At 26.5% G+C, this 15,138-nt stretch overlaps 1 protein-coding gene across 2 annotated transcripts in view; it reads right to left on the bottom strand.

The window, feature by feature from the left end:
• The window catches only part of LOC100198588 (intraflagellar transport protein 80 homolog), a 57,529-nt gene that overhangs the window by 37,558 nt on the left and 4,833 nt on the right, over positions 1-15,138 (bottom strand). For both annotated transcript variants that reach the window (XM_065788013.1, XM_065788012.1), the window contains 4 exons: positions 14,926-15,034; positions 14,699-14,809; positions 14,535-14,603; positions 11,950-12,059 (listed from right to left, as the gene is read on the bottom strand). In XM_065788013.1, the coding sequence (XP_065644085.1) occupies positions 11,950-12,059; positions 14,535-14,603; positions 14,699-14,809; positions 14,926-15,034 (399 nt within the window). The remainder of the gene's footprint in view (positions 1-11,949; positions 12,060-14,534; positions 14,604-14,698; positions 14,810-14,925; positions 15,035-15,138) is intronic.

The raw sequence follows: 15,138 nt of genomic DNA, 5'->3' as shown, positions 1-15,138 counted from the left end.
AGCATTAAAAACTTTTTTAGTGCAAGAGTTTATGGACCATGAGCTTGAAGAAGATATAGCATTCAAGCAATGGCAGAGTACCGATTGTACAACACTATTATTACAGCCTTTGCCACTAGATGAATTTAATGATTTATTAAGTGACAGCATTGACAACTTTACCACTCATTCATATATTGCAGAAACACAAAGTAGATACTTGAAAAACTGTAAAGAAAATCTTAACCAAGACGAATGCTTAATTTTAGGAGATTTTGCTGAAAATTTTTAATGTTGTTCAGGATGAGGTTCAAAGTTATCACTGGAACAAAAGTCAATGTTCACTCTTTACAATTTTACTTTATTTTATAGAGGAAAAACTTCTCAAACATAAATCTTTTTGTTACCTTTCAGAAGATGTTGATTATGACACAGGATTTATTTACAAGACTCAGGAAGATATAACTAGATATGTCAAAGAAAATTTACCTGATGTATCAAGTGTGAAATACTTTTCTGATGGTTGTGCAGCACAATTTAAAATTTTTAAAAACTTTATCAATCTTTGTCATCACAGTAAAGACTTTGATTTAAGTGCTGAATGGGTATTTTTTGCAACCAATCATGGTAAATCCCTCTGTGATGGTATTGGTAGGACTGTTAAAATAGTAGTATGTCAAGAAAGTCTAAAACAAATAACTACTGGGCAGATTTTAGATGTTAATTTAATGTAATCCTTTTGTAAAGCCAAGATAAATGGAATTTGTTTTAAATTATTTTCAAAAGATGAAATCGACCAAACAAGAGTTCAATTAAAAAAAAGATATTTAGGTGAAAGAACAGTTTCTGGAACAAGGATGTATCATCACTTTATTCCAATTGCTTCTAACACTATAAGTTATAAAAAAACAAGTATTGATAAATGCACTGAAACATTTAATATCATTTGAACAAGCAAACATAATACAGAGATTTCATTATCTCCTTAAGGACCAGGCCCAAGATATCTTGGGTCATGCTATATGGCCCAAAAAGACCGAACCTAAGATAACTCGGGCGGTCACATATTTTACATTTCATTATGTATTAGCTTAAAATAATTTGTGAAAATAATCTTGAAACAATATTATTATATTAATTATTTTATTTTGTTTACGTCTTATTATATATTTTTTATTATTATATTATTATATTTTCTCAGTTATATATTATATTTTTTCCTTTATGTATCTATCTATATATCTATATGTATTTTACTAATATGTATCATTTTTACATTTTTTTGAATTAAAAAACAATATATTTATGTATAAAAATAAAGTTTATTTTTAAAACAGACATTTTTTTTATTCTTAATATGTCAATATCTAAGTTCTAAGCATAAAAAAAAAATTGATTTTTTTGGTGCATTTATTTGAAAAAATATCGGTCCTTAAGGTTAATCATAAAAAAAAAGGATTATATTGCATGTTTTATGACGAATTTTGGTGGGTAGGGATTGCTGAAGATGTAAGTGACCTTGATATAAAAGTCAGATTCATGCATCCACATGGACCAGGTAAAAACTTCTTTTGGCCAATGAGAAATGACGATAGTTGGGTGCTCAATTCTGAAGTTATATGCCTAATTTCTACACCCACAACAATATCAGGTCGTACATACAACATATCCGATTTAGATATGGAGAATATAAGCAGTTGGTTACAAAAAAAAATTAACTACATTTAAAATTATTTTGTTGCAATTTTATTTACCTGTTTTGCATTTAGAATTTGCCTTTCTTTTTTTCTTTTTTTCAAATCCTTGGATGTAAGGCTGAAAAGGAGGGGAAGTTTAAATAATTCCCACTGTCTACCTCATAATGTCAATGACTATATTAGTCTTAAACTACTAAATAATACCATAAAGATATTGATATAAATAAAAATGTTAAAAAACGTTTCAGTATCTTTGGCTTTAAAATTTAAAATTTTTAAAATTGTGAAAAGATCTCAGTTTTGAGTGCTTATTTTAAAATAAGAGGTAAGTATTTATCGATTTGAAATAATGAAAATAAATTGTAGTTTATAAAGTTTCTCAAACTTAAACTAAAAATATATATATATGTTTTTAAATTATATTTTAACAATTATTAATTCAATTTACATTAAAAAAAAAAAAAAATTCAGGGAGATTGGGGGGGGGGGGAGGCAGTATTAGTCAGAGTCCCCTGGCCCTCCCTTAATATGAATACTGTAATTTAATAGTGTTAGTGTTGTTTCACTTTCGTTTTTAATAGAGTAGTTTCTAGGCTTTTCTAAAAGTGTTTCTTTACTCCACGCGGTCTTTTAAGCAAGGTCTGCAAGCCGATTAGAGCTGATAAATTTTTAGTTTTAAGTGGAATTGATGTTGTTCATTGTTTAATTTTACAATAAAAATTTAAATAAATGTTTGTTTGTTGTTGGTTATTCGTATTTTTCTAATTTTTATAGCCTGTTACCTTTTCTTTAAATAAAATAAGACTGTTGTTGTGTTGTTTGTGGACATGTAACACTATTAAATTACAGTTTCATATTAAGTGGTATTTACATAAATTTGCGTATATTTCAGTATATTTTATATTTCTCTGTATCTATAAGTATACTTTCTCTTAGATAAAAAAAATAAGGTTTAGAAAAAAGTAAAAAAAACTAGATTGGAAGTTGTCAAAAGAATGTTGTTATGCTTCTTTTTAAGGTATCTGAATATATATTTATATTTTTAAATTTGTTCTTTAATGGTTACATTGTTTTTATTAATTTAGATAAAAATATACTGACTGACATGGCAAAAAAAAATATGGATAAATTCTTAATTAAGTTGTTATAAGTTTTTACTTTAAAAATTGTTATTTTAAATAATAATAATAAATTATTTTAATTTTTGTTTATTAATTTTCGATCTCAATGGTAAACCAGTGGTTAAACTAATGAGTTAAATTGTAGAGGTTTGTATATCATATATTCTAAAGTAATTGCATTTGATTTTTTTTTTTTAATATATTGCTTTAAATTGCATAAAGCATTTTGATTTTTTTTTTTTTTTTTTCTTTTAAATAGATACATAAATTTGTTTTATAGATAAGAAACCAAGTAAGATTCAACATTATGTTTTTGTTTTTATTATTAAGTAATATATTTGTTATTAGGATTGCAGGTTTTTGTTGATTTTTACTTGAACATTATTATTTATCTCTTGATAGACATGTTTACCATTTTGTAGATATGTTAATATTTTGTATTTTTTAAATATTTTTATATTTTAAAATATTGATAATTTCTTTTTTTTTTATCCTTTTTTTTTTTTAAATTAATGGCAATTTATTAAAGTTGTTTATTTTATCCTTATGTTCACTTAAAATAGTAGTAAATAATTTTATAAAAAAGATCATAACTCTAACATAAATAATTTATTTGTTAATACAGTAGTAATACCACTGTTAATATGTTTAATGATGATAGTGAAATTTAAATGGATGTTATTAGGCTTAAATAAGTTATTAGAAGAAATACTATCAACTTAAAAATAATTTATTATTTAATGAAATGATTAGGCAAGCTGAAATTAATTGTCATCAAAATGTAAGAAATGCTGCTTAGGTATAAATTAGTTTCTTCTCGGTAAGAAGAAACTAATTTATACCTAAATTAGAACATCATGGTTAGACAAGTTGAAAGTAATAGTTGCGTAAATGAAAGAGATTGGCCTAGGCAAGATAAATCATTCTCAAAATTTATGAAATGCTGCTAGACAATAAGAATGTATTGTATAGCAAGAAGTGATACTGTTCTAGATTATAATTATTTAGGAGAAATGAACCAGATCTGTAAGCATTGCTGTGCTAAAAAATATTTGATGAAGTACCACAATAAAATTGTTAATTTGGTTGCTAGGGGTATCTAAAATTTTCCGCAACATTAACATGTATTCGTTGGAGAAGATGGTGTTCCACCTGCTTCCAGGGAAATAACCAAATCAAACTGAGAAGCATGCAATATGATGCCTTACATGAAGATGTAAGCAACCTTTGTTACAAATGTAACGTTAGACCAGGGTGCGGTTATAGTTTTCTATTTACTTAGGAAGTCTTAAAAAAACTATGAAAATGCTATGGCTACAACTAAAAAGTTAAAGTAATAAAAAGATCTGGTAAACCAAACCTTTTTATTACTTTTGCCTGCAACCCACTATAGTGGTGTGGTAAAAAAAATACATAAATTTATTTTCAAATTTTAATTAATAGTTTATGATAGGTATGTTTTCATGTGTAATAGAGTAAATGTTAATAGTTTATAAAATATAATATGTTTAAAGCATATATATGTTTATATTCTGTTTTTTTTACTTTAAAGTTTTAAAAGTCCTGTTACTTAGCAGTGCGTAAAGCAAGATTGTTATCCTTGCCAGTCAAGAGATGTTACTAAGTTGTGGTATTACTTGGCACTATATAGTGCTGGGTGGTCTTAATTTCTGTTAATTATTTTTTACTTAAGACACTTTAGAACTAAGACTAAGTATAAATCTTATTATAATCAGTATCAAAATAAAAATACTAGAATTTGTTAAGCTACATATCTTTTTCTTTTTTTTTTTCTTTTTTCAAAGTTACCAATTATAATTTCTTGGACCATTTAGAATAAGTGCTAATATTTATGTTTTAATTGAAATTCAACCCTATGTATATCTACTTTTTATTATACTTAATTTGTTTCTCATTACATTCAGATATTCAACGATATCATGACTGATATTTTAAAGATTATTATAATAACTTTTTTTATGACTACAAAATTAGACTATTATCAGATTTGTTATATATATTTTAGTTCTAATATTAGTCACCGCATTTTTTTAAGAATCAAACTTTATTATATTTTCAAATAACTGATTATAATTATCCTAAAATAAAATGATTTTATTTTATTTATTTTTTTTAGCTCAAACATAATTGTATTCGTTTTTGTTTTTTTTAGTTGTCATTGCTTTATTAGTTTACTTACTTTGAAACATGGTTTTAATTTAGTAAATTCATATGATATGAAATTTACTGTGTTAATCATTATTCACAGTTAAGAAGAAATTGGGATTCTAAACTATTGAGGTAAAAATAATTTCGTTTTGTGATAACATTTAAAAGCTTTTTTTTAATGGCTAATTGTGCTATAGCTATTTTGTGCTAAAATATATTTTTTTGTGAATTTCATCAAAAACAATAACTTAAGTTATGAATATAATAACTTATTGTAACTTTTTTTAACACAGTGCCTTTGAAACACAGTTTGTCTCCTCTCTGTTTAACGAGAGTTTATTAATAAAGGAGATCACTGTTGGAACACTCTGTTATTACCAAGCTCTTATGTATTTTTTGGTACCATAATTGATTTTGACCATGTTTAAGAAATGTTTTACGAGCCACTAATTCATGAACACAATTATAAATATAGAAAATAATGCTCCCCTTTATTAATAAACTTACTTATTCTAAAATACAATAATAAACCTATAAAATAATGCTTTTGTAGTTTGAGATGATCTTTTTTTTTCTTTTGGTATTGGTAAGTTGTATTTGGCTTTCCTTCTTTGGTGCTTGCTGTTATTAAAAAGAACCTAATATCTAAAATTATGTAGTCGTTACTAAATGCCAAGACCAATAAAAGCTTAAGGCTGCCATTGTCCCAATTTTTAAGGAGGAGAGCACAATGCTGAACTAAAAGTTTTATAGCGTTCTTCAGCGAAAAAACTCGGACAATGGCAGCCCAAATAGATGAATTTGTATTTTATATTTTTCAGATAATATATCAAGTCAAATTGTTATTTATTACTAACCCGTATTACGGGTTGCTTACTGCTAGTATGAATATAAATATCTTAAAATAGTCACTAAATAACACAATTTGGTGTTTTATTTAAATAAATGTTTTAAAAAACATTTCAATTGCTTTCCTTACAAAATTTAAATTTTTCTAAAAAGATACCATTTTTAAATGCAAATTTTGATCAAGTATTAGATGAAGTATTGATGAATCTAATTTTTTTCAGTAGACTTAAGATAGAAATAATGATATACAATTAAACTTTTAACTAGGAATTTTGGACCACATTCTTCATTTTACCTCCAAAAATCATTAATTTACAAGTCAATAATTTCCTGAGACAATCAAGTCTTGAGGGTGCTATTTTTGGATTCCTTGAATAAAAATCTATCGGGGTACCAAATTTTAAGAAATTTCCCCAAGCCATTATAAAGATATTAAATGTCAAAGTTGCTTTGTAGTCGAATCAGATAATCACTAAAATGATGAGTCAGCATTATTTCAACTGACGATATCTCTGAAACCCATGTGTATTTTTAACTAAAATTTTCGCAGTTGTTATTTTTTTAATATGGACTGCAAGTGAGGTAAAAATGAATAAATTCTGAGATGTAAAGGTGTCGAAAATGTTTTTTTTGGATGATTTCATATTTTTTTTGGATGATTTCATACCCTATATATATATTATATATTATATATTATATATTATATATATATATATATATATATATATATATATATATATATATATATATTTATATATATATATATATATATATATATATATATATATATATATATTATATATATATATATATATATATATATATATATATATATATATATATATATATATATATATTTATGTATATATATATATATATATATATAATATATAATATATAATATATAATATATATATAGACAATGACTTAAAGATTTTAGGAAAGTTATCAAAATTATTTTGTAAATGCCTTTAAGTGCAGAATAAAAAAAGTTAGATGAAAATATTTAAAAAAAAAAATGTTGAATTAGAAAAATCAAATAAATATATATATATATATATATATATATATATATATATATACATTTATATATATTTATATATACTTTTATGTATATATATATATATATATGCATATATATATGCATATATATATATATATATGCATATATATTAGTGATGTACCGATAACACTTTTTTGGCCAATGCCGATACCGATGCCGATGGATAGCAAAAGGCCGATACCGATGAATTAACTAATTATTAAAGTTTTGAAGATATAAAGCCATAGAGCTTTAAATTGGGTAAATTTTTTCATGTAATCCATACTGGTGAACAAATACTTGGACCCAAATAAATAAACTTGCCTGTAAACAAAGTCAAAATAAACAATTTTTCTAAAAATTCTAAGCGATGCATAAAGTTTAGATTATTTATTATTTAATAATAATCAAAATGCAGGATAAAAGTATTAAAATGCCATCGGTAATGCATATCGGTAAATTAATAAAAAAAGGCCGATGCCGATACCGATTCCGATTGTACAAAAAGTGGCCGATTAAGCCGATGCCGATGCCGATGCCGATTAATCGGTACATCACTAATATATATATATATATATATAATATATATATATATATATATATAAAGTATATGTATATATATATATATATATATATATATATATATATATATATATATATATATATATATATATATATATATATGTATATGTTCTGCCACATAAAAAAGCAGCAGAACTTAGTTTAAAAATTTGTTTGTACAGTAATATCTTGTGGATGAAAAAACATTAACACACAAATTAACAAACAGAAAAAACTTGTTTGCACAGTAATAATTGGGAGCTTGCACAATGCTGAAGTTTGGAAGACTGCTTTAAACTAAATATCAAACTTGTTAAACCCACAGAATGCAATCAGTGATTCAAGATATGCTGTATGAGAAACCTTACCTTAAAATGTCACTCAGTACACTTGAAGTAGGAAGCAACAAGAAGCCTGCTTTCTCAGCACTAAAAGACCAAAAGGATTCCTATTCCTAATGTAAAAGCCAGCCAGCTAGCTTTCACATTAGAAATAGGTCGTTACAGAAGTCAAAATTCTGTCATCACAGAAGTCTGATCATTTATTTCGAAAATCTTCAGACAAAAAAGAACCGAAGAAGGTCAAAAAATTATTTCCGAAATTGCCAGACAAAAAAAACAAAACAAAAAAATTAAGTAAAAGCAAGAAAACAAGGCTTCACCCCACAAGTGGGTGAAGCTTTGTTTTCTTGCTTTTATTTCGGAAATAATTTTTTGTGCACTATGTTGTAAATAGTGCACTATGTCATAATTTTATACAAATGGGTGGCCAAAAATAGTTTTGAAGAAAGTTACAACTTTTATTTAATTTTTTTATCTTTATGTCATTTAAACTAACAATTTATTAACTTATTTAGTTCAAACACCTGGATGGCGCTGCATTTTAACCCAATTTTAAGAGTTTTTTATAAAAGTACAAATTTAAAATTTTTTTTTTTTTTTTAGTTAAATTTAATGAAGTAAAAATTGTTAAGATTTGTTGGGCCCTAATGACTGTTTTTTAGGGACAACTTCGAACAACTAGCTGCGCCGCTGATTATATTATTTATTATTAATTATACTGTTTCGTTGGAGCAGGTAACTTGTAAAGATAACCCATTACCTTTACAGACCTAATTAGTAAACTGTGTAGGCCATAAATACCTAGGAGGACACTAGTACTTCTACAAAAGGTTACAAACTTGTTTTAATTTTTAAAAAGAGAATATTTAAAAAACTTTCTTTAAAGTAATAATTTTTCACAATTTTTACTTTTAATGTTGCTATATTTATTTCACACATCAATGTTTTCATCTTCTAAATAGTCTTCATTAGTAGCTTTTAAGTCATTTATTATTTCATCTTCTAAATTAATCATTTTTGTTGGTTCCGATAATTCTAAGTCTGAGGATTCTAGTTCTATCAGTTTTATAGATTCCTTATTGTCCACTTCTAAAATTAAAAAACTCTTTACTTTTTCTGGAAATTTGAGTACAATTTTCTTCGCCCGTCTAGATTCCAAGGAGATAAAACTAATAAGAGGATCGGATGATCTCATTAAACTGTTAAAGACGTCTTTAAAATTTGCTTGTCTTGAACATTTACAAGCATGTAGTTTACAATGTCGTCTGTAATATTTGTTTTGGCATTCAGAAGCTTCCTCAGCTAAAACTCCCAAGGGAACTGGCAAGTTTATCATTATTTCTGCTCCATGTGCAAGAACTTTGTGAACTGTTGACGGCATTTTATACCAATCATACAGATCTAAATATCGACAGTATACCGTTTTTCAGTATAGCTCAAATAACTCTGGATTCAATGTTTGCTGACAACTTATTGCAATTAAGATATTTTTGAACATTTAATAATTGTTTTATCAATCCCTAATATTTCGCTTAGTTCTTTTGGGTCAGAGAACGCTTTTCTGCAAACATTTCTGGTGGTAGATGTTCCTGCTCCACTAAGATGCTTCCTTTTGAACATTAATTGCTAGATAAATTTCTTTTTGTTATCGTATACTTTCTTGAATTCTTTGGTTACTCTCCATTTTTTGAATTCAAGTCGGTATGAAATATGTAAAAGACACTCTAGAAATCTTATCCAAGCATGTAACGGAGATATCCCAAAGATAAGTGTACCTTTTTTTGCTGTAAATCCACTTAGAAAGTTCTTCAAACAAGTCATTGCAGTTGGTGTAGCTCCACAAATACGACAGCACTGTGTTGACGATGTGTTTGTTATAATTGCTAAAACCTTTCCATCAATCATGCACAAAATAAAATTGAAATCAATAATAACAAACTTTCCATTAACCAATTCAATATTCACTGAATGCAAATCAAAAATTTCATTTTCTATTTGACATTTTTTTCCTAAAACGACTACGGCAGTTTCTTTGATGTAATGAAGTTCAATTGGCCTACAAAATCTTACACTAAGAGGTATTAAGTTGGTCCACAAAAAGTCATTTCTTGAATTTGACACACTAAGCCTCAAAGGTGTTGTTACAATTGCAAACATGCTTGAATCTTGACTGTCAACAGAATCAGAAAATGCTTGGTTGTACAAAGCCAAAGTGATTATCCTGTGGACCACACAACTTAAGTGCTTTTTCAACTGTTGAATATGCTAAGATCTACGTCAATTATTATTGCAGCCGCTTCTTCAGCTGTCATTTTATCGTTGTCATTTGTCAACTGAACAAACATATGATGTGAATCTTTATGCTCTCCTGCAATTATCCGACATTTACTTCTCTTATTCATATCATCAAAATCTTTTATTGGTTGGCCTTTTATATTTTGTGTCAATTCCAATGACAAAAAGTCTATTTCAAACTTTTGATTCAACCATTTTTCATGTTTCTTTTCAAAAAAAACTGTGTTTCTTGATGAATCTCTTCAAAATCTTTGGTAATTCGATTCAACTCCATTTAACTTTTGTACCAAGTTTTCTTTTTTACCATCACTCATACAAACTCTAGAGGTTATGAAAAGTAAAGCATTGTTTATATTTTCTTCTTTTGTTGAATATTTGAAACAGCTAATAATATCTTTAGTTGTAAAATCCATTGCTTTTAATTTTAGTAGAATATATAACTTTTTATTCTTTTAACTTTTTAATTTTTTTTTTAATTATGTTGATTTCAAGCATGGAATGTTAATTTTAAGCATAGGATAATAACACATATGCAAATAATTACCCAATTAAATGTCAATTATCAATAATAAGCTATCATTTTCAATTGATTATTGAATACAAAGTCTTATGTAGACTTTTGATCAATTATCACTTGGGAAAACAAAAAATTGAAAATTGGCTGTAATCCAGGTAGCACAAACTTCAAAGAGAAATTTCTTGCATAGTCGCAAAAAGTCGCAGCTAATTTTTTTAAAAATAGACTCAATTCCACGTTATTTAATAATAATTTGGTCAATACCTTTTGATTCTATATTTTTTGTGAGTTCATGGAAGTTGGAAGTTGTGATTTAAACTTTTTTTTTCGGCTTAAAACATCATGAAAATTGAAAAAGAAAAAAGTTTTTTTTTTTTTGAGCATCTTAAGACGTATATAATTTGATACTCTTTAACATATATGCATATTAGCAGAAGAAAGAAATTTTCCTTAATCTGAGTATTTTAAAGCAGTAGGAACTTAGTTTTCAAAAATCTGAGACAACTTTTTTTTGTATTTTGGCCACCCCAAAGCACATAGTGCACTCTGATGGCAATATAAGCTGTGACAGTTCATTAAAAATGATTCAACAGTTTCTTAAAAGTAAAAGATTAATTAAATTTCTACATTTGATTTGCAGTGATGAGCCTTCGCAGCAGCTGGGTCCTTTTAACAAAAATTTGAACCAAAATGAGTGATGGCCTATTGATACATTTAATTTCTTTAAAGTTCATTTTTTTTTTATTAAAAAAAAAAAAAGAAAAATTAACTTTTTTTTTAGATTTTTTTTATTTTTTGTATTTCTTTGATTTTTTATTGAGTTTGAGCTTTCACTAATTTTAAAAATTCCTCAGATAAATGTTTTCCCTGTTTTATCAGAAAATAAAAATATTGTTAAAGTTTAACTGGTAGAAAACAAAGATTTGTTTAAAAAAAAAATCACAAATTTAATTGAGTCAGCAGTCATGTATTAATTCAATGGCTTACAGTTAATTCAACCTATGGCTTAGAGTCAATTCAACATTTAGCTTATAGTTAAATCAGCATATGGCTTAAAGTTAAACTATACGCCAAATGTTGTTATAACTAATAGTAACTATAGATAAAAAAAAATTTTTTGGTCTATGTGTAATTTTTTATTTTTGGTGTTTTTGGTGTGATTATAGAAGAGTTAAACCAATTTTTTACAACTTTCTGGTGCTAACCTGTTTTGCAGATCAGGAATAAGCAATTTTATTGTGATACTATCACTAGGAAGATTTCCATCTGAGGTTTTTCATGCAAGCTTTATTTGCAAGCTTTATTTTCACCAAGGTAACAAAAAAATTGCATCTGCTCCTCGCTTAATTATAAGTTAAATAAACTAATTCAAAATTACCTGAGTAACTTTACCAGAAGGTTGTAGTGGTTTAATCATCAGCTGTTTTCCATTTGTACAAAGTATTGCATCTGAGTTAGGACTCCACACAACTGAATATACTGACACAGCTGAACAAAAATTCATTTTATAATTGAATAGGATTTGAAAAGAAATTTGAAAAACATTATAAAAATAGATTTAAATAAGTAATAAAATATGCTTGCAAATTTAAATTTGATTTTCTTATAACTTTTTAACAAAGGTAAGCATTTAGGATTTGTTAAAATTAAAGATAGTGCAAGTTGTCATTAGACACCCAACCAATTACCATATAATTTACAAACTAAAAAATTGAAAGAAATTATGAAATTATTTATTCAATTTTATGCTAAATGTTTGCAGTTCGTTGATTTGAAAATCCATTTTTTTTAATATTGTGTCGACCTGACACCAACCTAAAGACAAACCTCGGTCAGCGACTTTTTGGCAACCTTATTTTTTCTAATGTTGAGGGCTACATAAATATTTAGCTTAAAACTAAATACAATTTTTATAAAGACTCAGATTACCCCACCAGGTAACCACCACCTACAAATTACACCTTGCAAGCATATCAAATAACAAATAACATATGATAACTAAAAATCTGGAAAAAATTAGAAATGGTATAACTTTTTAACAGAGTCATCTTTTTAAACAATTTAAAAAGTATAATAACAAAAAACATCTGAATAATAAAAATAAAAAGATTTATAAGTTTTTCATGCCATGACGACAAACAGTGTCTACTCTTGTAAGTGTGGCAGCAGCAAGCCGATGTACATGTTCTATGTCAATTCTTTTAATTGAAAACTCTAAACGCTTTTTAAGTTTGTCTTGGTTTTCAGCTTGCCAGTTTTTGTTGTACACTAATCTCTTAAGTTCAGACCAAAAATCTTCAATTGGACATAATTCTAACACATTAGCAGGATTATGCTCTTTTGGTACAAACTCAATATTTTTTGCTTTAAGATAACTTTGTACTTTACGTGGAATAATGTGACGAAGCTAGATCAGGTCAAAAAACAATATTGCCATTTTTATAATGTTTTTTAACGAATTTCTCCAATCTAACAAGACATTTTGAAATATACACATCTTCATTGACTGCTTGGCCTGACGGAGCAATGTACTGCTGAGAGATTCCCTTTGTAGAGAATGCAATCCAAACAAGTAATTTTGGCTCAAATTTGTCTTTTCTTTTTAACCTTACATCATTTGATGCTGCATTTATGTCAGAAGAGTAAAATCCAGCATTTCCAGAAATATTAGTGTTGCTCAAATAAGTATACAATAAAAATACAATTCATTGTCAATAATAACAACTTTTTCCCGAAAAATCAAAACCAACCTGCGGCACTTTGAATGAACAGCTGCTTTTTGAGCTGGTGTTCTTTTTTTACAATAACGAATGCTTGTTTTTTGGTGAATAATTTTGTATATGTACGGTTGTGATACATGAAATTGTTTTGCAAGACCACGCTGTGAAATACTATCCTTTTGATCAATCGATTTTTTAAGGCGCTTTATCTCTTTTACAGACATCTTTATTGCTTTGCGACCACTTCCAACTTTTCTTTCTGTTCCTATATTGTTCCCCTTTCTTTTAAGTATATTATAAATAGTAGATTTTGGTATGTTCTCCATTCGAAAATGCTTCTTTGTACAACAATGACTAATGACAACAAAAAATTTATTTACAATAAAGTTTTTGTTGTCATCCAGATGCAAATCCAAAAATGCGTACACTCGTTTTCTAAGCGAGTCTTCATTATAAGCTTTTTTTTCATTTTTAACTATTCCTAAATAAATTATTTTTTAATAATACATTTAAAGAATTAAATTTTCAACAAAATAGAAGTGATTGCAATTATATGAAATTTTTCCTTTGTATTTTTATATTTACACAAACTTTGTTTAGATTTTTAGTTATCACTTGTTACAAATAAATAAATTGTTAATTGATGAATAAAAAATAATAATTTGTAAATAATAAGTGTAAGACAATTAATGACTAATCTAAATTAATCAAAATATAAAATAAAAAATAAGTTTGTTCACTTTAAGTGAGGGTTTAGTTAGAAAAACAGTTTAATCACATTATAGCTAGAGCATTTTGAATTTTGAATTTTTGCAGAAATGAGCAAATTTTTAAAATAAGATTTTGAGTCATTTTATTTTTTGCAATAATATATAATACATACTTTTATTTACACATATCAAAAAAAAGTACTTCCTCCTAGTGCATTTTATTATCTCTCAGCATTCCTCCGAGTGCATTGTGTTATCTCTCACCATTCCTCCCAGTGCATTGTATTATCTCTTAGCATTCACTTAGGCATAATAGAATTTTTTTTTGTTGACATAATACAATTATATCTTGGTTATCCTAATTACAAAGTTATTTTCTGGAAAGAACAAAGGTGGGATAAAAAGCTTTAAGATTGATAATGTACTTCAGGTCTCCTTAATATATGATGCATTTATTTTGAAAAAGTTTAAAAATAAAATACACATATAAAATTAAACAAAATTTGATCATTTCGGATAGTTAGATTTACTACCTAATGTTAGAAGGGTTGAACGCAACATTCCGCTACTTGACCACACTTTTACCTGACCATCTTCACCACCTTAAAAAAAAATAATTCTTTATAAAATTTTTCAAGATATGTTAACAGTGATAATGTCAATTGTTAAAATGATAAACATTTTTATAAAAAATTACCTGTAACTATAGCATTTCCATCATAGTTCCATCTGCAAGATAAAAGCGCACCACGATGGGCATCAACGGTTTTTTCAATTCTGCCGCTCTTTGATATAAAGTATAGTTTTCCTAAAAATATATACTTTATTTTTAAAATACATCTAATAAATAATTACTTCTAACAAAGAAAAATAAAATATCATTTCTACAAAAATAAAATACTAATGAAATAATGCAAAAGTTACCTTCAGTGGATGCAAGAGCAAAAATTTCATTCCCTGCTTTTTTGCTGCTAGCGCCTTTAGGGAACCAATGTATATCTGTAGCATAACAATCTTGACCTAACTGAACAGCCTAGTAAATGTAATTAAAAAATAGAAAATAAGTGATCTCAGTAGTCTTTTAATGGTTTTAATTATTGGGTATTTTGAATTTTATTTTTATTATGTATTTTTTAC

The sequence above is a fragment of the Hydra vulgaris genome, chromosome 01, assembly GCF_038396675.1.
Source record: "Hydra vulgaris chromosome 01, alternate assembly HydraT2T_AEP".
NCBI classification, from domain to species: domain Eukaryota; kingdom Metazoa; phylum Cnidaria; class Hydrozoa; order Anthoathecata; family Hydridae; genus Hydra; species Hydra vulgaris.
Note: the sequence above shows the minus strand (reverse complement) of the source record. Positions and strands in the feature narration are given on the sequence as shown.